General features: G+C 30.9%; 1 protein-coding gene across 2 annotated transcripts in view; it reads left to right on the top strand.

The window, feature by feature from the left end:
* The window catches only part of if (inflated), a gene marked incomplete in the record, with an annotated part of 338,995 nt that overhangs the window by 300,243 nt on the left and 12,185 nt on the right, over positions 1-26,567 (top strand). For both annotated transcript variants that reach the window (XM_067044771.1, XM_067044767.1), the window contains 3 exon segments: positions 18,841-18,889; positions 22,667-22,744; positions 25,172-25,353. In XM_067044771.1, the coding sequence (XP_066900872.1) occupies positions 18,841-18,889; positions 22,667-22,744; positions 25,172-25,353 (309 nt within the window).

Genomic DNA, 26,567 nt, shown 5'->3' with positions numbered 1-26,567 from the left:
AAATAAATTTGTCATTTAAGCTCCACCAGATTGTTTCAACTAACTGATATTTAAGAGCATATAATTGGTTAATACAAATCGTTAAAGGCGTCTTCGAGCAAAACGAAAAAAAAAAAAATGTTAAATTTCTCTTTTACAAAAGAGTATTTTGTAAAACTTGTTGCTATATCGCAATACATTTCCTTACTATATATTCCAAATTGAATGTAAAAATATTTACCAAAGTTGTAATAGATATACTAAAATTTCCTCAGTTTAATGCTTAAGGGGTTGGAAATCAGGTATCTGAACAGAACAATTGTAACAGCGGGTGCTCGTACAAGTGGGCCAGTGTGATTGGCTTGATTTACATGGTTTCTTGCTCTCTGCCTGTTATTTTCTAACTGGAATATGGGACCCTGCTGAATCATGTGTCACTGATTAATCAATAGCCACCGGCGCGCATATAAACGATTTCAGAAGCCAGAGAAGGCGTCGGGAATATTTATTTTTATTTATTATAAATGCGGAGGTGGTTCGAGGTGGACCGAATGTGGTTGGAATGACTCGTCCGTCCGTCCCGGACATCTTAATAGAAATGTTTACCGAGTGGTCGGGCGGAGCTGAATAGAGGTTCATTTGTGAGAGCCTGTTGTCATTTTATTTCGCGGTGACAGTATATCATCATCATCATATTTGAAATAGCTCTTGGATCCGATGATTTGCCTTTCCTTGATACCTTATTACCCACGCCTTCGTTCGTGTAAATAAAGTGCTCGGAACAACTGCTACCACGGTGTTCTAAGCTGTCTGTTTTTTTTTCTTAGAACTTTCAATCATACTTTACTTATACGTCTCTTTATGAAGTCAACGATATTTTTTTAAACTATAACAAAGTCTCATATTGTAGAATAGCAATATTTTTGAAACGTACTTCCATAGTTTTTTTTTCTATTTCAAAATTACTTTTTATTTTCAATGAATTTTTTTAATATAAATAAGAAAACTCCGTAAACCCTAGAATTAGATTGCTATTGGCAAGATGTGGAGAAGCTTATGTGACTTAAACTACTTGAACCTGAGTGAAGACTAAAATGACTTTATTTTTACATATTTACAAATACTGCATAGTTCAGTGGTTATAAATATCTCTCTCTGACTGTGACTGTTACTATTACTCTAACTGTCTTAGATATATTTTTTTTCCCCCGATCCCTCAAAAACAGAATGAGAAAGTGAATTAGTGAGTGCTTTACTGAGAAAAAAGGAAATAAATTCTGTTGGGTATTACCTTTTACTACCTTTGGTATTTTAAGGTTACTTCTAATATTTATTTGTTATTTATGAATTATCCATTCTAAATGGTTCTATTTTTAAAGTCCGGAGGTGAGGGGCCTCCTCGTGTTGTATCGCATGGAAGATAGAAAAATAAAAACATTAATTAATAAAGGCAATAGATAATGGTGAATAAGAAAACAGTCAGAAGTCGAAAAAGAAATCTTAGCTTTTTTTTTTTATCCGATCCCTCTAAAACAGAAATAAAAGTGAATTAATAGCTGCATTACTGTGAAAAGAAAAGTAATTCGTGTTGGGTCTTACCTTTTACTACCTTCTTAGCTATCTAGTGCTAGGAAATATATATGTACACTTGAGAAGAGGGGGTAGGAAGAATAATGAAATAGGAGAAGGGGTTTAGTCCGATCAGATTATTTTAGGAAACTATGCGGGGCCTAGAGAGTCTATGAAATTAGAAATAAATATCTGGGAAAAGCGTGTCTTGGAAGAGGATGTCAAGTTCTTTCCATGAATAGGAATTATTACCCTGGTAAGGGTTGGGTCTGCGATGGACTTGTGAGAACTGACTTACATGTGTTAAACATAAAATAGTTAGGCAGATGCAAGTCCATTGTGAGAAGACAGCTTATACATGCCTAATTGTCAGCCCTTGCTTTCTACATTGATATAGAATACGAAGGAAAGGTCACTTCCTCTATGGTCAGTGTCTACCGAAATGTGCAAGATGTAAAGATGAATAGCTATATAGTTTATAACGTTAGTCTATTTATAATAATAGCTGTTAAATACTATATCGGTCGTTAACTTTCAAAGGAAAATTCAATCTGTACGAAGTAAAATCAGTACGTAACTTTTGCTGTCTTATCAGTTACCGTCTATAATATTTGTTTACATTATTTGAACTTCCACTACGATTTTTCCACGTTGTGTACCTATTCACCGTCAGTTTACATTGCTAAAGTACTTCGCTCCACTTTGCCCGGCTCAAAGGGGAGGGGAGAAATGATGGAGGTGCATTCAAGGACACGGATTTAGGAATTACGGGGATATTCTATGTGTAATTTCCGTTTCATTTGTGCACCCTTTCAAATGCGGTGAAATTTGGTTCTTGGCGAAGCAATTCCATTTCGTACCTCCAAATGTTTTTTCGCGAGGTTTACAAGTGTTTGTACATCTCTACATCCCCTCCAGTTTGAGTTAGATTACAAATTTGCAAGTACATTGGATTGATGTTTAAAGGGTGCTAAAATTCTCTACCGTGCCTACACAAATATCTTGCGGCTTTCAAGCCTTTTGAAACAATTAAATCCTTTCCATCTGTTTTTAAACACAAAAATAGAGGGAAAACCCAATCTTCGTGGCGGAGCTTTGGTAACCGCTTTTTCTAATTAATTTGAATTATATTTGTTCTCTCTAAAATCTTCTCTCAGTACATATAATCTATTCTTCAGTACATAAAATCTCTTCTCTTGTACCTAAAATACACAAAATCTCTTCTCATGGATTGTCGCTGTTCACATTATTATTATCACTATTATTATTATAAAGAAAATCAGAACTTACATTTTACTATTTGTTAACAATATTCATTATACTGTACAAACATTTAGTGTATTTAACTGGATACTTAATTAATTATTCAATAATACATGGAGTTATAATATAAAACTGATTATATTTATAAGCATGCCTCCATAATACGACAATAATTTAATAGCATTCAAAGTATGGATGTATTTTTCTTTAATGGAATGTTGAGGACTCTATTTGGTTGAACTCTACCCAAAGACTAATAAATAAAAAGTCAGCTTGGGAAATCTGAATTTTTATATTATTAATTTCCGATTGAATTCAATTATAGTTTATCTTTTTATTTTATCTCTTAATATCCAATATATATTATTTTGGAATCTATACACCAGCAATTTGTATCTGTTGTCCCGGTATTCGAAGCCGTGATTCAGTCCAAGCATTTCTTCTCGGAGAGAGCCTTCTTATACCGAACATCCGAATCATTCACGCCAGGCGCATTCTTCTTTGATATATTAACCTTCGGCGGTAGAGATATTTCTTCTAAAAAAAAAAAAAAAAAGGTGTAGATACAAGAAAATATAGAAAATGGACAGCAAAATTGAAGACGGAATTAATGATTAATAAGCCCCACGATGATAGCTAAATTAAAGATTCCGAATAAAATTGCTTCAAATTATACTCTTCTAATTCTCAGCAATGCAAGCAATCTCTTCCTTGTAAATATACTTTTCACATATTTTTGAGAACATTAAATCCAACTGTTATTAGGCTGTCTGTCGAGAGGTTTATAATTTTATCGGTACTGGAAACTCTCTTCTCTCCAGTAACCTATTTTATCAGGAAAAAACACGAATCTTGTATTCTGGGCTTTTGTCATAGGAATTTCTTTCTTTTTTTTTTTATTAAGCTGTTGAGGTGAAAAAAAAAAACTTTCTTTAGAATATTATCAATATCCTATATTTGTTTGTTTTGGGATTCCCTATCTTCAAGTGCTGATATTCGTACATTTTTTTATGTATATAAACATGTAATCAATTTTATATCATTTGTTAAGTACATCCGTTTCTTTTTTTAATTTTGTCATATAGTCATTTAATTAAAATTTATAACTCAGCACTGTTACATAATATCGATCACTACTGATACAAGCTGTTCCTTTTCCACAAATCACCTTCGAAAGTAAAGATATTTCCTGTTCTAATAAAAATTCTAGATATAAGAAAATATGGAAAACAGACAACAAAATTGAAGACGGAATTAATGATTAGCAAGTCCCACGATGATTACTAAATTAAAGATTCCTCATAAAATAGCTTCAAATTATACTCTTCTAATTCTCAGCAATGCAAGCAATCTCTTCCTTATAAATATACTTTTCACATATTTTTGAGATCATTAAATTCTCCAGTTATATGCCTTTCGTGAGGTTTATATTTATATTTATTTTGTATTATGTGGTGAACAACGGAAACATTTCTCTCCAGTAACCTATTTTATCATTAATACATAAATATATATAAATACATCGCAATTGCATTAGGGGATAGTTTATAAACTCCATTCATTTGTGCCTTTCCTCTTTTTTTTTTTTTTTGTTTATTATATTGAGCTCCAAATTCTTTCACTCAGGTTTATAAGTAATTAGAGAAAATTAAGGAATGGTTTGAAAATGCAATTAAAATTTTTCTCCAAAGTGTTAGGAGTTGCTATTTATTTATGGTGGTAACCTGTAACCGAAGTAGAAATATCCACTGCCTTTGCGGTCGGTAGCTCCTGACTACAAGAGATCAGGTTCTCGTATGTTGCGGTCTTCTGAGCGTTTCCGGAGTGTGGGTTTTGTGGCTGGCTAGAAGCCTACAAATACAGCAAGCTTAGAATCACGTAGCCAACTTAAAACGGTAATGTTAATATTAGAACTGCCGTGAATTTTTTTATTTAGTTATTTTTACATTTTTTTTCCTTTGAAGAACTCTTTCCTGAATAGGTATACTGGCATGTCGTGAGCTGACGGCATATAAGGAATTATAAACCTGCAAAAAGAACGTCACTCGACTCAAGACTTACTTAGTAATGCATAAACGTCATGAAATTGTTTCCTGCGGAAGCAGGAATATGATGGTTGGCCACTCTTATTGCAGCGAATGCAACATATGAATACATTTATCGCTTTTATCATTCTATTATTGTTCTTATTATCACACTGAACAAGCCAGTCACTAGCAGAATGATTATAACAGCACTGGCATGCGTCATCCCAACATGGTGGATTTTGATACGAAGCGGTGGTAGGTTTTAAGGGCAAGGGCGATTGGTGTTACCGATATCTAACCTTCGGGTTCTCTAAACCTTTATTTTTTTATCCTATTGACGCAACAATTTCTTTTTTTAAGCGTTAACTTTTATGCTAAAACAAAAAAAAAAATAGTAGGTTTAGAATACTACAATTTACAACACTGTATGTATATGTATATATATTATTTTTGTCTTATGGTGCTAAAACCAGTTGAGAATACACGAGATGGATTTTGCATCAGTGGACACGTCATTTACATCATCCTGAGGTTTCTCTCAGACTTAGGCTGTCAGCCAGTTCAGTTGCGTTTAATCCTCTACCTGACTGAATTTTAGTAGCTCTAGGGGGATTCAACGTGACTGGACTGGACTGGCGGACTGGCTTGGTCTGAGAGAATCTCAAATAATTTTAATGTCATCAAACGTTTTTTTTTATTTTTTTTTTTCCCTACGCCACAGGAAGTGGGCTATTGCGCCATTATTCATCAAACGTATGAATCTGTTGCAATTGTATTATTTTATTAAATGTCCGACAGTCATACTGGAAACGAAATTTCATGGTAATATGCCACTATTAAAGGGGCCATGAAATAATTCTAAAATTCCTTAAACTTTATCTATTTTAGGATCTGGGGAGGGAAACATTTTAAAAAAGTAAATCAGATCATAATGCCAAAAAAAGGCAACCCACGCGCCCATGCTTAGGAAAAAAAAGTAGATAATATCGGAAAGAGCAAATGTTCCGTGTACCAGCTTCGGCGGTACGTATATTAAATTTTCCTTGTCCAAATAGAATCCCTTGGTTTCTCATAGCATACTTCCATATTACCATCTAACGTAAACATTTTATTATTATCACAATTAATCGATTTCAATTTTCGTGAATGGTAGTTTAGTTACTAGTTATTTTTTTTAGTATGAGTCTAAAATAAGGATCTTGTTATATGCATTGCATTGGAACTGAAAGTCTGGATTCGGAGGGTCCCATAATGTAGGCACTACTGCCACCCTATGTGGCCAACAGTAAAATCTTACCTCCTCTAGCTCCCTCTGTGGGCAGAAGAAGAAATGCAAGAGAGAGCCATCTTCTTTTTCTACAACCAGTCTTTTTCCCTCACTCTTATTTAGTGAAAAAAAATGAGTTATTACAGACACTCTGTAGTGCTTCTTGGAGCAGAGGAAGAGGGAGGAAATCGAGGAATGAAGAGAGGATTACAGAAGTATAGAGTCCACACCTATCAATATCATTCACACCATCATCATCATTAAATCCATAGACCAATTATTAAAAATTAACTAAAACACCTAATAAATAAATGTTTCGTCTCGGCCGCCCTTACACCACACGTAACTTATGCAATACAATTTTATTTTCAGTTAATTGTGTTTCATTTTCCATTACCATTAATTATATACAGTCCACTCTAGTTCATCCAATCAAAAGTGAAGGTGCGCCTTGCCTTAAGTTGAAGGCGCACTTCATACCTGTGTCACTAGGATGGTTTTAAGCCTCTAATCCGTTGTTCGAATTGTTTTGTTAACTAATCATACATTTTCATATAATAATTGTTTGAATAATGAATTTCCAAAAAAAAATAAATAGATTTTTTATTGATTTATTACTGAACTTTAATTTTTATTCCTTGTCTAGCCTATATAATGAAACTGAAAAAATTAACGAGATGGAATGTATCTGGATATGTTTGATTTAAGAATATAAATAAATTTAACCTCATCGAATTTAATCATGTTTTTTCTTCTTACCCTCTTTATTTATTTGTACAAAAACAATCTGATACAATCAGCCTTAATCATGAACCAAAAATGTATTATTTACTCTTTCTTATACTATATTATTATATTTTCTCATAAACTGATTGATTGCTTGCCGCCAATTTGTGCTTTGTGACAATTTATTGATATAAAATGTTGCCACATTGTTTTTTATAATTTACTTTGAATTAGCGTGTGAGTTTACTCAAAATCTTCTATAATTTTTTTTTATAACATTTAGTGACAAATCATAAAAATGATAAATATTTTCCTAAATTTACTAAAACATTAAATATTGCAATGTCAAATCAGAGTTTTATGTTCAACATTCATGTTTAAAAAGACAGTTTCCCTTTCAATTATTGCCTTATTGCGGAGGCATGAACCATGAACAAAAGAACCATGAACCAACTTAGTTTATCATTTTAGAAATGATCATGAAAGAGAAGTGATTAAAGAGATATTGGTGAATCTAATAGATAAAAGAAATAAATTAATATTGAGATTTACTAATATTAATTCACTAATCTTCTTTAAAGTGGGAAAATGGCTACATTAACATTAGATACAAATAAAGTTATCCGTATTTTCAGTAAAAGCTAAGAAAGGCTAGTACACCTGTACAAAACCTATGCAAAAGAAAATATGAGATGTTAAGATTCAAAACTGTGTTGAGATGACCCATACCTAAATTATTTCGCGAGCGCTTGAAAGAGGAGCTCGGTTAGGAACCACTGACCAAATTAAATTTTGAGATCGTAGAGTTTTGGTCAAATTGTGAACCTACGGAATAATACCTTGGAAAAGTGTAGGTTCTGAATTGAAATGTCAACGATAATGGAATGAATAAATACTGTCCATTTATTTATCTTTTGTATATTTGCTCATAAATTCATTTTTAAGAAATCCCATTCCCTACAATTTAATAAAATTAATCCAATCAGGCTAATTTTTTTTTTTTTTATTATAAAATACCAGTGACTTTTTAGCCCATCAAAAGTATATATAGGTCATCCAAACCTCTGTAAATACTCTGGAAAAAAAGAAATCCAAGTAGCCGTGTTAAATTGCTCTGTCAGTCGACGGAGAAAAGAAGGCCTGCCCTAGAATGTGTGAATAATACATACTAAAGTTGCCAATTACAGCAGTCATTTCTCTTGGCCAAGATTGTTATTGAAGGGCCTATCTTATAATCAAGTCCTCTGTCTGGTCCAGCCAGCTTGTGTGGACTTATCCCCAACTGTCAGTTATCAGATTGTCAGTCGCAAAGGAGAGCTTGTGTTATTAGTTATTCTTATATCGGACAGTTGTGGGCTAGTAAATTTGTAACTGGTGTCCGTTGTTAATCTATTCTGTAGTGCCTTGTCTGTCCGGGATTATTCCAAATACTGTAAAGAAAATGGCTGATTTTAAATGCATCTGTCGAACGTATTAAATAAACTTTTTTTTTTCTTTATAAAAACCATATTTATTTTTATTCGGGTAAAATGTAATTGACATTTTTGTCCGATATCAATTCTAGCTGTTCCGTATTTCTAAATGTTCCCATTTAATAATTTTTTATATTTATTACTTTTTATATTTATCAATTTTTGTATTTATTACTTTTATATTACATTTCTTTATTATCTACACATGAAACTAAAAGAAAAAAAATATATATATACATAGTACATTCTTGGTAAATTATCACACAATCACTGACGTTTGCTCCTGAAACACCCTGTTTAATTTAATAGTAAATGTTAAATGTAAATTATTACATTATTGTATATTATTTTAATTAATTATGTATTATATAAGTAAATAATATAAGTGTATCGAAATCATCATATCAACGCTATTTTTTTTCATGGAATAGTGATTCCAACAGATATTTTATTTTCTCTGTTGCTGGTGGATGGCAGAGATAGGCAAAAATTAGCTTTAGTTGAAACTAATAGTTAAAATTGGCATGGATAGGACCCTTATTCATGAATGAATCATTGATAAATAAATAAATATTGTATCCATAATAATTTTACAATTAGTTTATAGTTGCCCAACAACTTACTATCCACTGGATGGTAATGACCAGTCCTTTGATCAATCTTTTTATACAATTATCCATACTTGACACTGATAACCTAACATTTTAATAGGGGATTAATTTTACTTCTCGGTGGATTAGAATAGTTAAAATAATAAACCTTTTATTAAAACATTAAACATTAAATTTTATCAAGTTAACTCTTTTGCATTATTTCATTACTGAAACCCATAAACTTTCCTTGGTATAAATAAAATAGCGTCTTTCGTAAATCTGATATTTTAAATAAATAATTTGAAAAGTTTAGGACTCTGTAACTTTTATCCCATGGGCGCAGGTTGTATAAAAAAAAAAATCAGTTCCATCGGGAGTAAGTGGGTTGACTTTTCGAGAAGAGTCTGCTGAGGAACATCCCACCTCAATAAAATAGACACCTTATCCTTCAATAGATTGAAGAAATGTGATAGTGAGCGTAATCCTGTTTGGATTACTACATAATTTAACATCAGTACGTCCTTGCTAAGTTTTCAACCCAAGAAATGGTTCGGTGGTACTAGTTTTTAGGCTAAATACATACTAAGATATTTTAAGCAAAGATTAATGAGATGCATTACTTTTATATACTTACCTTATTTGTGCACTATCATTAAACGGTTTATTACGATAATTGTAAGTAGTTTATATTCCCTTAAGTAGAAATAAGACAAAAGATAAATATATAAATAGCATGGATTGCCTTTAATAAAAGTACAGGTTGAGACTTCTCATTCCCGACCTATCATAAAAAAAATAACATCACTCACGGATTTTTGTTGGGGTTCCTTGAACCCGGAGAGTGTTAGTGAGTGTTTTTAACATTCTCATTTATTTATTATATATATATTTATTTATTCCATAACTTCAACAAGTATGGTGTTTTTTTTTTCTCGTTCTTAAGTATCTCCCCTACCAATAGTTGGTTCTATTTTAGCGTTTTCTCTTGTCAAGGAAAATATTATATTTTTTAAGAAACTTTTTGGGAGAAAATTCGGTATCATTTCGTACTGTATGTTGTTATATTAAAGAAAATCTGATGCAGTGTGCGCTTCATATAACCTTGCTTACCTCCCTACCTACTTCTCCAAGATTTGTGTGGATATATGGACTCGTGTTAAAGTTATTGCTATTTTTGAGATTTTCGAAAAAAAATGACCAGAGAAGGCAAACATTTTTATTTATTATTATTTTTTTTTTGCAATAAAACTTTGTACTTTAGGGTTTTTTGAGGTGGGTATAACAAATATTCACTTTGTCATTTATCAAATTCTTTAATATTTTATATAAATAGTACAAGTATATAAATGAAATAAAATTGCAATAAGAAAAGTGTGAATAGAGAAGTAAATATGTTAAGAAATAAATTAAAGAAAAGGGGGGGATAAATGTATATGTGAGAGAAATACACATAAAATCGGAATAAACTAATTATAGAATTTAAATATATTAAAAAATGTTTGTGTTGTAAGCAGAAAAATTAATAATAAATGTTAATTAAATTATATTGAAAATGTAAATTAATGTTTTAAGAAAAATTATGTTATATGATAAGGTTATAGAGTCCTATAATAGAGTCCTAACCTGTTTAAGGTAGGTTCTGTTTGGAGTTTGCAAATTTAAATGATAGAAAAAAAAAGTGGTTAGTAAAAGTTTTAAATTTAGGAAAGAATTGTATAAAAGAAATTGTAAGTAGGAATCTATTTTAAAAAAAACAAAAAATGTTATAATGTTATTATGATATTATTTTAATGATTAATTTATTTAGAGATGGGGCAAAGGCAATTAGCCGGCATTTTTAAGAATTTTAAAAGAAAAAATGAAAACAAAGTTAAGGTAAGACCAAAAAAATCAGTATGTAAGTGAAGGAAATAATGAAATCGTTATAAAAATAATTAAAAGGAGCTGTTTGTAGGTATCCTTGAAAATGACCTTAGTGGCCGAAACGTTGGAAGTTTTAAAAAGAATAAAGTTGAGAAAAAGGATCAAAATTGTTTTTAAATAAACTAAACCACTCTGAAACAAATATATTAATCTAATATTTTATATTTATGCATTGTAAATATTTAAAACTGGTCATTTATTTCAAGTAAGCAAATTTAAATGTATTCTAGGAAGATATTTTAAAAAGTCAGTTAAGCCCTGTTAGACTCTTTCAGTTAGGACAAGGCCTATCTAGTACTAATGACCACCTAATTTTACATTGATTCGCCAAGTTAAATCAAAATGTTGTTTTTGGAAAAATCCTAAACTAGTGTAAAATATTTTTTTAAAACGTATATTAAAGCCCACGCCCACAAGTGAATAATTTCAGTTTTGTACGACTTCTCGTTTTTGGACTAGCCTATATCCATACACACAGAGGCCATTTTGCAAGACTTGGTTTTTTGGAGTCAGGAGACCGTGAATTTTTGCATGATCGTAATACTTACTCTTACTATATATTACATATTTCAGTAAATGATAATAAAAAAGGGATGTCTTAGAGGAATATTTTATATTGATCCAAATCCTTTTCAAAGTTGCTCTCAGTAAGAAAACCAGAATGGCCGTTTTCATTGAATTCCATTAGGGAAAAAAAAATCACCGAGATGGAACCTCTTTTAAAGTTAGTACGTGTAATCCCAAGAAAAAATATCGAGAATAATTTATGTAATCTAGATTTTTCATCCACATTGAGCCAGGATGAGAGTCTCTTTCCTCTCTTGGATTCCGAAAGAGGCGGAATCAGGTATTCCAGTTAAAGAATTAACTCGTTGGCTGGAATGGATAGGTGATAGAGCTCACCTAGGGTTCCAGGAGCTAACTGCGCTGAATGCAAAATGATCGGCCGGATTGGATCCCTCCCCTCAGAAGGTGACGGCAGTTTAAATATGTTAAATATCTGTCATAGCCGCGGCGGGCCGCGAGTTAAACAAACCGCTGACCTGAGGAGTAATCGTTCGCGCTCCTGGGACAAGATAATGAGCCTCCAGCTATCTGACAGCTACTGCCTCCGCCGACACTCCGTCCAACACTGTCTTCCGTGTCTGTCTGTCTTCCCAGATCCCCAGTACATGGCAAGCTGGGGTCATCTACATCTGTGCTGGATACTTTTTTCTGACGTGAAAATGAGAAAACAGGCATTAGTACCATTTTTTTTAATAAGATCCACAGATCTTTGACTACTGTCTATTATGATCTTCACAACTCTATTTTCAACGGTATGTTACTCCCTCGACGTTTGTAATGAAGAGTGGTTAATTTTTAAGTTTTAGTGTAGGTATCACCCATGCCCAAAAATAAAGACTTGCAGCCAAATCAAACTTGTCCATCTTGGTCAAACTTGATGTCACACGTATATTACGTGCAAAACAAAATATTTAGTTGGCAGATATGTTAGAATGGGACAGGTGATTTTGGGTTTGGTCTACAGTGGACTCTCAGTTCTGGGTTGGAGTCCGTTGTGAGTGATACTTTATTTATTCTGTTATATCAGCCATGGATCGAAAATGGGGAAATGATACTCAGCCTCATTGAATGTGGATGCTGACATCTCGTGCTTACTCGTACAAACGCTATTCTAAAGTCAATATTACTTGTTGACCAAACACTGAATCCTGGACCCTTCATAGGTCGTCTTTGAACCAGAGTTAGGCATTTAAAGTTAAAATTAAATGAATAAGGAGTATATAGTGTAATTAAGTATTCACGTATTAAACCACTATGGTAATTATTTTAATCGTTTTCATCAACCTTAAAACTATGGGTATTATTGTAATGTATGCCATCAAACTATAAAAGTTTGAATAAACTTGTAATCAACTACTAAAATATTAGATAATATTTAATAGAAAATTAATTTCGTAATCCATTCTTTTCGTATAAAAATAAAATTTACTTAAAAATATTGACTAAAGTTCTAATTACCATTGAAACATGTCTAAACTTGTAAAAGTTTTTTTATTTCATTTATTCTTTTTTTTATTCTGTAAAATAAAATCATTTTGAAAGTAAAAGTTATTTTCTATAATAAAAAATACCTAAATCTATACAAAAATGTTATATTCAAAGTGATAAACGATGAGTACATATCACATTGATTCACTTTTTTTTTTATTGTAATTACATATGCTCCGATCATTTTACTAGTACACACTTTAAATATTTTGAGAACTGTTAGTGTATTCTGTACTCAAACTTTTTCAGCAGAAGTAAAGTAGTTGTTCCCAGCTACTCAATGCTCTTGTTCAACCCTGGTTTAAAAAAAGTAGCGGAAGATTACAGTACTATGAACATAATACGGAATACTTTTGGATACATAGGGAACTGTATTATTTTTCTGTATATTTTGGTACACTCGAATGATACGAGGGTGTATCTGACATAAGTATGGTATATTAATTAAATCTCTGCAGTTAATAATTAGTTCGCGTCCATCAAGAAACTGTGTTAGTTTGTTGTTCATTGGCTATATATCTTTATATTTGTTGTCTGTAATAAATAGATATACTGAAACCAGTCAACAGACCGATTTTAAGTTATTAATACACTGATGGAAGGGAGGGAGCCATTAAACTAAATTTAGTACTCCCTTTGGGATATATTAAGCCTCAGTTCCATTGTATATTTTATTTAATTGTTGAGCTCTGGCGAGTCATGCTAATAAATGCTACTCTTTACTGCTTCCATCTTGTCAGTACAGGGTGAAATAGAAGTAAATTAATAAATTAATCGTCACTTAAATGAAATATTCTAAATAAAATTTGAATCTTAGTCGGATTTAGTTTCCTGGAACTTATTATTTAACTAATTGCACAATTTTGCAGAACTGGATTATTGAAGCTTTTCGAATTTTTCTCTCATATCATAACACTAAATCGAAAAAGCTTTTTTCATTGTTCATAAACATTTTATGAATGCATATATTTTTAAGTAAGTATTGAAACGTGCAGGTTAGAACGATAAGTCTATTTTTTTATTTGAGCGATAAATTCAATCGGCTCGGGTTTAATGAAAGCTTTTTACTCAAATAACAAAGAAAATGTGGAAGTGATAGAGTTTGGCTATTCTATTTTATAGAATTAGACTAAAAATATGAATGTGATTCTGATCGTTTTCCCCCTTCAATTGTTTCAAAATTAAATAATATAAATCATTATGTACTATAATAAATTAAAAAATAAAACAAAAAAATGCACATTAATATAGAAAGATATTTAGTTTGCTTCTTCACTACTAAAGTCGGAAAGTTTTGTGATTATGCAAGAAAGGAAAACATTTTTTGTCCTCAGAATCAAAACTTTTTTCTCGAGTTTTGTTTTAAACACAAAGGAATAAGTTTGGCCCCACGTCTATCTATCTAGTCAAATTTGAATTTCATCTATTAATCTAGAATTGATGAAATTTCTAAGGAACACAAAACACTTTATACACGCTAAGAAATACGTTAAAATGTGCAAAATTTTATGTTTATTAATTATTTTTGAAAACATTATTGCTTCAACAAATTGAATTTGTCGAATTCAATTTTCAGGACGAATTTCTGTTTGATTCAAAAATTGAATTTTTTCTCAAATTTAATGCTGATCTGTCAACCTAAATTCCAATGCTTTCTACCCAACGTTTCCTTTCATTATCAATTTTGTTCGAAGTTCATCTCAAAATGAAATGATTTCGCCAGTTTCTCTTATTTTTCATATAGATCCTTAAAAGAACGAAGCTCGGTATAATGTGGTAAAGCTGTAGATAACTGAACACGTGAAGAGCATTAACGTGGCAGTAAATAGTTTACGGCAGCTGTAAAATGATTCGTGGACAACTTCAAGTCCAAACAATTTGCCAACGGTACCCTACGACTGTTCGAAGTCTTCCGGAATAGTTTATAGACAGTACAGGAATACATTTCCTTTTCCTTTTAAATTCGAAACTACTTTAACATAACCATGAACTTAAGTAAAAAAAAAAGAAAAGAAAAAAACTGTGTTTTTACTTAGTATTTATAGGCATTATTATATCTACTGATCAATAAGGCATTAGTGTAACTTATCTGAGGCAGATGAAGTGAGGGAGAGAGTATAGCGGTTGTATAAACAGTATCACGATCGCACGCTTCAGGGTTTGCGGTGCGCCGATCTGGTTTCATTGGCTGAAATTCGATCTGCGATGAACCATTCTAAACCTAATAAAATATTTATTCACGAGGAATAAGTTTTTCTTGTATTTGTTTTGGTTTATATCAAATGGTTGTTTTCAGGATTTAAAAATTGTCTTAACTTTACCTTTCACTCGTTAGTACAAATACTACGTATTTTATTGGGCTCCTATATGTCTCGATCCTTTCTGTTCATTTTTTTAATTTGGACGAACTAACAGTTACATAACTCTAAAGCTTAGCAGAGTTTGTTCATTCCCACCATGATTTGTCATTTTCGGAAAATCTCTCGGCATATAAAAACAGACAATAAAAAAAACAAAAAACTAATAGACATCTGTTCGTCTCATGGTTCCTGATATAAAGATCGATTTCCCACAATAAATTTACTAACTAATAATTTTTAAGTATATATTTCATGAAATGTTGCTTTTTAAAAAACTGTATCTTTGAAAATATTGAATATAAACAGGTCTATTATGGTTGATATTTTAGCAAATTTACTCTACCTTAAGTGATGTTCTGTTAGGTTTGCTAGTGTTCTTCGGGAAATCGCCTCACCATCACCACATGGGAGATGGCTAGGAGATGTCCTCCTGGTAAATGTTCTTACCATGGGACGAGGTTTGGGCTCTGTAGTCTAAACCTAATTCTATCACCACCAGCAAAGCGGACCCTCCCCACTCAACATAGTATCAGTGCGCACTTGGCGCCTTTGACTCTGCACATACAGTGTACAATTGAAATAAAACCTTAAAATACCCATGGTAGAAAAAGGATGCCAACCTCAACTAACATTCCTTGTACCTATTTTCCCTATTTCCTTTTTAATGGAGCGTACGAAAAAAAAAATTCTAATGTTATACATTGGTAGTTATAAAGATATGGTCCGAATAAAAAATTAATTTTTCTTTTCAATTTGAAACAGCCGCCATTTTATATACGCCCTAACTATACTTGGCAAACTCAAATTTTGTCTAGTTATTATCCGTAGTTTTCATTAAAGCAATTAAAAATTGGGGGAAAATAACTGATTTTGTATTCAAAGGGCTCTTGTCCTATACTTTTTATTTGAATACTGGAACATAGTGTTAAGGTAAACGTTAGTTTATATGAAGAAGTGTTAGGTTTGCCAATTAAACCTTTAATTACCTCATTAATAAATATTGATATTTTTTCCAATTTTTGTATTTTATTGATGATATCTTATGATTCCGCCTTGCGTAAAACGTTTCCTCATGAAGAAAATTCGTTGGAATGAAAAGAGCTAATAATAGATATACATTGTGTGAGTGGTGGTACATTAAGAGATCATCCATCTTGACAAGATGATCAACATCTCAGTCCAACTCTTGCTGGGTTTATATTACCTTCATATGATTAATTTCCTAGGCCATTTGGAGCGTGAGAAACCATTCCATTCTGTGTTTTATTGTATTTCTTTTTCAATCATGCTAATATTTTTGACAAATACAAGGGATCAATTCCTTGGTTATTCACCTCGGGAATCAATTGGAATGAATTCCAAGAAGAGTTTTTTCCAAAGCATGGTCATATAGACTGTGTATCGGACAACTTCAGCGAAGAAGCCAGCTGAAATCCGGCCTTCACACCTCCTTGAAAATTCGTCTTAAGATCCCTCCCGCCTGATTATCGTCCGAAATCAATCCCTCCCCACTTCCAAAAGCGGTCCATATGTTGTGATTGCATGGTGGAAACAGGAATACATCGGCTCACGAACTACTCCTGTGTCAAATGCAACCATGGAATTTTCCCCTCATGCGAAACCACTCTATGCAACATGCTTTTCAGCCTGTTCTTGCGATCCTTCATCGCCTTTGATGGACGATGACTCCGACTTATTTCTGTCTCCACACATTTCAACTTCATGCCTGACCCCTTTTTGAATTTTGTTTCGACAATAAAAGGTCCTATTTTGGTTTATATTCATAACCATGATATGCGAATTCCGCATTTTGACTTTTTTTTTGTTTCTGTATCTAAATTAATAATAAGAAATGTTTTTAATTTATTTTATATTTTTCCCTAATTGTCTACATCCTCAAGATGCTCGGTAATTTTTGGTTTAATTGAATAAGGCGATTTAGGGACTTTAAGAATTTTTATGGATCGTGAGCCTGTCTGGCTCACCGCGCCCTACGAAGGGATAATATAGATATGTTAAAATCTACTAGAAAAATTTGGTAACTTCAGGCAGTTTTTTTCCAATTTCTTCCATGAAAGCTGTTAAATAATAGAAACATTAATTCTCTGTCTCAGAATATTTAATATTTACATTGGTAAAAGCTGTTAATTTTATAATGATTGTCTTTAGATGTGAATGTAAACCACTTAGTACTATATTTGTTGTTTTTAATGTTGAATAAAGGAAACAAAGGACATTTTTGTATTAATATTTTGTTCATAATACAACTAAGAGCCCGAGTACTTGGAAATAATAAGCTCCTAAGTACTAAGAATTAATAAGCTCTCAATCTTTCCAACATTGTCCTAAATGATTTGCTTGATTCGGTTATCCCACTCTTTCCAATTGACATTATTCTTATTAAAAAATATGTAGATGACCTCCTTGTCTTATATCCTGATAAAATCCGTGATATCTTATCCGCCTTTATTCTTACCATCCACGCCTTAATTTTACTGTAGAAATTGAAAATAATAATTCCCTTCCGTTCCTTGACCTCCTCATCATAAGAAACCCAGACAACACCCTATCCACTGACTGGTACACCAAACCAACCTACTCAGGCAGACTTCTAAATTATCACTCCCACACCATCAAAGAATTAACGTAGCTAAAAACCTTATTCACCGTGGCCTTTCCCTTTCTGATTCCCATTTCCATGAAAAAAACACACACAACATTAAACAAATACTCTTTGCTAATAACTTCCCCATCCATATCATTCATAAACGTATATACAACTACAAAAATCGTCTCACCACTTCACCTAATTCTTCACAACACTTCTCTATCCCCTTATACAGGTCACTACCACACATCCCCATTCTTTCCAATAACATCCAAATATTCTTACGTTCTGCTATACCTAACCTTCGCTTTTAGACCTCACTACACTCTATCTAATATTTACACTAAACTAAAAGACCCTATTCCAACTCTACAACCATCACATATCGTTTACCGCACCCCTTGCTCCCCCCTAATTGCAATTCTGCTTACATCGGCGAAACCAAAAACCTCTTAAAATACCGTATCAAACACCACAAATATTCTGTTTCCTCGCATAATCATTCTGCCTCAAAACTTTTGGAACATTCTCTTTCTTTAAATCATTCCTTCGATTTAAACAACGTCAATACTAGCTACTTTTCGTAACCATGACAAAAGGCTCATCTCTGAAAGCGTATCTGAGGTGGGGGACCTAGAAGTCCAACCACCTTCATATTTTGTTTATTTATTTTTTCAAATATTTGAAACCTTTCCCACTATAAAATATAAAACATTCGCGCGTTTCCTCCTTTTAGATGTTGTTAAATACTTATGACACTTCGTCATCTTTGTAACAATATTTATATTTTTAACATTTTCTAAAACCATTTGTCGTCATCCTCTCACACGTTGGCACGATTAAATAAGTTATTTCAACTTATTTGCGTTATATTTTGACAGCACCCCCCAACCATCTTTTCCTCATATTAGTCATCCAGGATCAACTATCTCTCATGATTAGAAATAATAAGTATTAAAAACGTATAGTTTAATTACATATTTTATATATTTTTTTAGGATGGGCAGCGACTGTTCATTGGAGCAGTTGGGAGCAGACATTGGCAGGGTAAGCAGTCTTGAGATACATTATCTTATTTGAACAAATTATTTTTCACTTATTCCATACATATTTCATACATGCCCTTTAAACAAATAGCATGCCTAAGCATGATTTTTTTTCTCTGTTGTTCTTTTTTTTTTTCTTTCTCCATTAAATACAAATAAACCTATATTTTATTTAATATGAAGACACCAGGGGCATACCAGTGCATGATTTGCATTCTGCAACATTGGATCGGCTTAAGAAGAGAGTGGCTATGATCCTTGGTTCTTTTATATATATATTTACTCTTCTTTCCTTTTCCTATGGGTTTGGTCAGAGAACTTGTACAGAGTAATGTTTTGTATCAACTAGTACTGCAGCAGCGCTTCTATTGCACATATTTTATTAGTTTCAAATTTAAGAGTAATTTGCATTGAATTATTTATTAAAGTATCTGTCCGTTCCTCACACTTATTAAAATATGTATAACTGTTGTATGCATTGTTTGAACTTTATGTAAGTAGCAGATATCTTTGGTTTTAAGTTATGATAATATTTGATTAATCCGAAAAATAAAAATTATTGTCGTCAGTTCAAGTTTAGTGAAATGTGCAGTTGAAGCAATAGTGAAACTATTTGGAAAAATAGCTAAAAATCTTACTTAATTATGATTGCAATAAGAACATTTTTTACAAAATATAAATTCACAGGGCAATAGAGCTTCAATAGTAAGAAGCTGAAACCAAACTTAATTCTTATTAGGAAGATTAAATAATTTAGTGTTTTATTAGAAGAATAATAATTATTGTCATTATGATAAGGCATGGATTTTGATTAAAATTAATTAGGAGACACAATTTTTAACTCTCAGTTTTAATTGTTTATTTATTTATAAATAAAGAGAAGTATATGAAAAAAAATTCTGATGAAAAGTGTGGTTCTTAGTGGGGAAAGAAAATTCCTGAAAGAGATCACTCTGAATACACACCACATTTTCAATATTTTTCTTAATCAGTTTCATCAGGTGTATAAGTTTGGTTGGTAAAATAAAGGTTTATATGGCCTGGTATAGAAGTTCTTGCTGAACACTATCATAGGCTGTCTTTAAATTCACCCATAAGTGGTGTGTGGATATCTATCACTCTCGGCCATGTTCCTTGACAATATGTTGCTGATCAACTGTAGATTTTTACTGGCAAAATACACATTGATATTTCCCCAAGATTTTTTCAACATATAGCTGGAAGCACTTGCAAATTATGTTGGAGAAGATTTTATAGGCACTTGGTAACAGCAAAATACCTCAGTAGTTTTTGCACTCATTTAAATAATAAATTACAATGAAGTAACCTTCAGCATTTGAAATAGATGTTGAGGACCTTAGGGCTTAAACATGTTTTACCAAAAATAAAAGCAAAATTCTAATTTTAATAAATTAAAAATAAAAATGATGAAGCAGTAATAACTAACAAAGTTAAAGAAAAGTATCAATATATATTTATAAACTTATAATTAAAAGTAAAATGGTTTTAATATAATTGGTGTTTTACTGTAACTTCTATTCGATTATTCTTCAATAGAATTTTAATGAGGTAATACTTTTTTTTAATTTTAATTTTGCTATTTATTAAACTTCACAGGTTTTAAAAATATATTTTCTGGGTAGGTGTTCAAATATGATATTAAGATAAGAAGTTATAAATGGATTATTAAGTATCAGTATGAAAAGGGTAAACCACGAAAAAGTGGTCTGCACAAGTGATAAAGTGGACAGTGGAACAAGTGGACAGTAGCCATGTTTTCACTGATTACAGATATATTAGTATACATATTCTTGTATATTTATTTTGCTTATTCATTTCTTATTAGTACTCCTTACTGAAACAGTTTTATTATGATGATATTTAATGCAGACAAAACACATCCTTATGCATATACTGATATTTCTACATACAGTGTAGTCAGTATATACCTTGAACTGAGAAAATCCTACATTAATTATTAACTACTTGGAAACTTCTTTTGCATACAGTAATTTCTTTAATTCCATATATTTTCATTATTAAGCACCAAATAATTAAAACTGACGACTTATTTTTTGTCACAGAAAACTTGGAATCGTACAGCAGGTTTTTTAATCTTAGTTTGATGGCCACTCAGATGTGAGAAAGCTTTTTAAACTGTTCATTTCACATTTAATAACTCTTTATAATTATTTAATCAATCATTAGAATGAATTTATCACCGCACTCTATTATCTCAATATTTGCACATTCTGTTGCATGCCTTGAAGAGATATGAAGTATAACTTTGTTTGCTAATTTAAAATTAAAGTACCATAATTGTGCTAGGATTGTTGAAAAGTCAATAACTATTTAACTTATTTTATTTCCTGTCTATATCAAACCATTCATTTTTTTCTCCCGGTAGTTGTTGCTGACAATCATCCAGCCAATTACCTTAAAAGTAAATATCAGTGGTATGTGTGGAGGAAAATAGAGAAAGCAGTGGCCTATACTTTTGTTCTTGAATTTTGCTTGTTTTTAAAGGCCTGATGAACAAGTTATTTTAATCTTTTGCTGTGCAAAAATGAATAACATGTTAAGGTGTTTTTTGGATTATCAGTTAGTTGAGCCAATCTTCTAGCCTGTCAGAAAATGGTATGAGAATGCTTGATCCCATCTAAATTTATCCTATAAAAGCAAGTGATATTAGTACTGTTATTGTTTAGGGGATATAGTCCGGCAAGTGGACATATTGATCCTTTTTATCAACTCCTGGCAGGTAAGTAAAGGTACCAGTTCTTCTCATCCTCCTCATCATGGTGGGAGTATTATGATTCGCTTTGTGTGACCTCTATGAAATAAACTAACTTGCCCAGTTGTGAATTGAACACATGGCTTTCCTAACTGGAAAATCTGTGACTCTCAGCTCAATATGTATTACCAGCAGAACCTCTAAATTATATCTAAAATTCAAAGTAATCTTTTAGAGTTCAATTTTCCATTTACAGATTTAAGTTGATTTTCTAATTCTTCTGTAAACTTTGTGCAGTCACAGCACCAAACTGTATCCGTTTTTGATCATGTTCCTAATATTCTTCAGAAATGTTTTACTGTTAGTCTTCAGTAGATGAATCTTCTTAAATAACTTTAATAATAATCTTCATTATATAACTTGAGCTAAATTATTCTGTTACTATCTGCAAGAAGATAGATTATTTTCAGCATTACTTGCATAATTAAAGTATAATTATACTTAATTATAATTAATTAAATTTTTTTTTTGTAAAACAATTCTTAAGAGCTGCTTGGGTTATCAATAAACAGTAGCCATGTTTTAAACAGATTTTTTTTTCTATTGTTCAAGATAGATATTTTTTCATTTTAATTTTTCTTTGTATTGTAATTATTTATATTTCTCATTACCATTATGAATCTATTCAAAACTTGTTTTAACTGGTCTAAATATTGCAATTTATTGTCAACTTACAAGATATCTACGGATTATTTAAATTAAAAAAAAAAATGTTAAACAATAATTAGTTTTCATTTATAAGACAATAGTTTATAAAAAAGAAAGAATGGAGTAGTTTCAAAAAAGCATGATTAGTTTTTATGAAGAAATTACATGTAATCTTATAGATAATATATGCCTAGTGGCTTGCAATGTAAAGAGTAGATAGTTGCTCTGCCAGAAAAGATAAAAATTACAACCATTTCTTCTTCTCTGTCTTTCAGTCAAGTAGATGTGTGTGCCAAAGTGTGAAGAATTTGCATGTTGCTTCTTTCTCTATTACAGGTGAACTGTACTCAGTTGACGCCAAGAAAAGGCTCCCGTTCCTTCCACCGATTTTAAAGACATTGAATGATAATGAAGGTAAAAAGATAGCAATTAAGAGGCAAATCATTGCTTTAATAAGGCATCCTGTTTACCATACCTTATGCCTTCCCTGTTTACCAATTCTGCAGTTAATGGAAATTGATTTTTTTTTTCTTTATGGCTTATAAATATAATTTCTAAATAATAATTCCTAACAAGATAGGTTTGAAATATTTCTCAGCTAGGTTATAATCAAAGACCGTATTTTTATGCAAATTAAAACCCTAAAATATGCAGAAAATAAATTCATAAAAATATGCAGCAAATAATTATGTCGAATTTTGATACTCAAACATTACTTTTTATACAAACATCAAAAATCCCTAGTAGTGAAAAAAAAATTTTCTTTTCCCAAAATTGTGATAAAGTAATAATGGTAAGGTAAAAAAAGAATATTTAAAAAATCTGCCTTTATATAAAAGATATAAAATTACCTGTAGATATGCCGAAAATATAAAATCTACTGTCCAATGCTTTTGAAAACCTCAAATTTTAATATCTCTAATGCTGCTAAACCCACTTGTATCCTCTTAAACTTAGAAGTTGACTGAATTAATATTTTTAATTTTTTTTCTTATTGGAAAACACAAGTTGAAAACTGAACGAGAAATAAAAACTTTCCTGAGAGAACTGTTTTTTGAAAAGCAATACAATGAAAAATATTTAATACAAATACTTACATTAAGAGTTAAGTTTGTAAATAATACTTAAATAATAATAATAATACAGGAAATAATTCTTTAACTTGTTTAAATGCACTATTTTTAAAAGATATTTTGATAATAATATGAAAAAAATAAATTGCATAAAAATTCGGTCTTTGGATATAATATTATTCTCTTAGAAATATGCTTTAGTACAATTAAATAGCAAGTATATTGTTAATAATACTCAACCTCTCAGGGGAAAAAAACTTTCTTTTATTATTCTCTATGATTTTGTATTGTTCTTATTTTGTTTAATTTTTATGATTAGGGAATATGGAATATATTGTATACTGCACAAATTTTGATCAAAATAGTTATTTATTTCTTTTTTTTTTTTTTTTTTTATCTGATCAATTTTCCATTTCATTCATAAGTAGAACCTTATAATTGAGATATAACGTTTTTGTTTTAAAAAAAATTTTTCCTAATATCTCTCTTTTTTTATTTTAGAATAAATCATATTCCCCTCCTTCTGAACAAAAAATATTGACAATAAATTGAAAAATCTACGATAATAAACACTTATTTTTAAAATTTTGATATTCTTATTTTTCACTAACTAAAATCAGATAAAATGAATAAATATTTTAGAATCTATTATGTTTTGTAATCAAATTTAAAATTTGAGGTTGTACTGATTATTTTTTTTTTTTAAAGAGATCTGGTGGAAATCAATAAATTCTTTATAGAAAAAGATTTTCATTTTAAACGAGATATGGCAGTATATTTTAACTTATTGAATTTTACCTTAAGTATATGTGTATAACCAAATATAATTATTTATATACACTTTAATTTTTGTTAAATGAAATTGCACATCATCTTAGAGTACATCATATTAAGATCAAAATTATTTTTTTTTATAATTTAAAATTACTGAGTTGATATTGAAGCTTCTGCCATCTCCCACTAGAAATTCCCAATGCATGTTGCACCTCTAACCCCTTTGCATGATTAGTTAGATGATTGAATGCTTGGTTAATTTGTGGAGACTGGAATGAGGGATATCGCCTGCGTTATTGTTTGGTGAGCACCTATTTTTATCTTCTTTGTCTATTTTGTTTAATGCTCATTATATCATTTTGTAAGTTTAAATGTTTTAATTGTGATATTTTTAATTACAATGTTGAAATTTATTTGTTGCAAATTTTTGATTTGTAATGTCAAACTGAAAAATTTATTTTTGAGAATCATATGCAACATCCCGAATGGTGTTTAAACATTAAAATAATTAACGCAATAATGCTTCTTTATGTGTATTTTTTTCTACATTTAAACTAGTACAATAACAATATAGAATCAGAATATGTGCTATAAAGCATAGCTTTGGTGTGTTAATATTATGTTTTGAAAGTATCTTAATCTCATCGGTAAAAAAACAAAACAATTATTATGTGGTGCTAATTATTTTATTATTGTTCGAAGTCAAAATTTATTAACTACTTTTTAATTTAATTATTCTTTTATTATAGTGTACATTATGGTGAATGGATCAGTTTGATTATTCTCAAATTAATTACAAGATAAAAGAGATTTTGAAGTTTGTTTAAACATTTTAAATATCAAATAATATTGATCATATATTTTAGGTATTTTAACCGATGACTTTTATTTGTTCGATACGTTATTGCCAGAAATAATCATACCTCAAATTACTGTGTTTTTATTAAAGATTTCAAGTTTGAACTAAATATGTACTTTAAATGATTTTCTATAGGTATGTTAGTATCATGGAATCTACATTCAAGGCCTGATGTCATCTCAACAAATGAAGATCCACCTTCAGAGGATGGTTCATATTTGGGTTATTCAATGGCTGTAGGAGACTTTGGTGGTTCAGTTGCAGGCCATGAAGATGTTGCAGTTGGTAGACCTCGTGGAGCTGACCTACTTGGACAAGTATAATAATTTCAATTTAAATTATTTTAAATATGGCATTTACCCTACATATTACCCTCTCACTCGTTTTTATTAATACATCTATTTTTTATAACCCCTCTTTTTATAAATCAGTACAGGGGTGATGTATTTAACCTAATTGATAAAGTCAATTCAGTTGTAGAAATGGACATTTTTTTTTTCTTTATCTATGGCAGGAAAACACGTTAAAAAAATTATTTAGAAAAGAAGGTCAATCAATTCAACAAATACAAATAAATTATATACCCTTCCCATGTTATCAAGAATAGCATAGGCTGTTATTTACATTTGTACATTATTTATATTATTCATTCATATACAGCTAAAACAGAGAAAACGTTGTTTCTGAATTTCAAGAAGTCATTACTTTTTTGAGCAGAAACATTTCTTCAGGAGATTCTACAATCTTTTTTTTTTCTTTTTTCAAATTCTTTGATTGATAACTGCCAGACCAACATGCGAGCGCTGAAAGGAATATCATCTACATACACAAGGCATTGTGGTAGCTGATTATAGATCATTTCTCCAAGATTAAGGACAAATCTCATCGAGAAATAATAATGATAATATAATCTATGATCTAATTACCAATTCTAGGACCTTATTAAAATCTTGGTCCTTCAAGGCTGGGAGTTGGTCTTAGATCATTGATCCTACTCTATTAAAAAAACAATTGTTATGAAATGGAAACAAGTAAATAGCCAAACAGCATTCATTATTAGATGATCATATGATCAGCAAAGAATATGCAAGATGAGAATAAAAGAAAATTCACTGATTCCTTAGTAATTAGGGTACATACTTTAACTAATGGAGACAATAAAAAAATATTTATGAAGTGATTGAAGTGGTTTTTAATATTCTTGTAAGATACTAGGTTACAAATCATACTTATGTTCTACAATGTAGAAGCTTGACAAGAAGAGGCCTCTAGACCTTTAATATTAAGTTAAGCACAAGCACCATATTTCCTATGATAATGATTTATGCTGGCTAGAAATTATGAAAGAAATTAGTTGCCTCCATGTTCATATTATGATGTACGTGGTAACTTTACTTAATTTTTCCATGCCCTTAAGTTTTCATTAGTAAGATGGTTCACTTCAGCAACATGGAAGTAGAATTTAAGAGAGGCTGAACTGCAGATGGAGAGTGAGTTCTCTCAACAAATGACCAAAAATTACTACTTGCAG

Source organism: Halyomorpha halys, unplaced genomic scaffold (genome assembly GCF_000696795.3).
Source record: "Halyomorpha halys isolate HHAL.00 unplaced genomic scaffold, Hhal_1.1 Scaffold74.1, whole genome shotgun sequence".
Lineage (NCBI taxonomy): Eukaryota > Metazoa > Arthropoda > Insecta > Hemiptera > Pentatomidae > Halyomorpha > Halyomorpha halys.
This window is presented reverse-complemented; position numbering and strand designations above follow the sequence as displayed.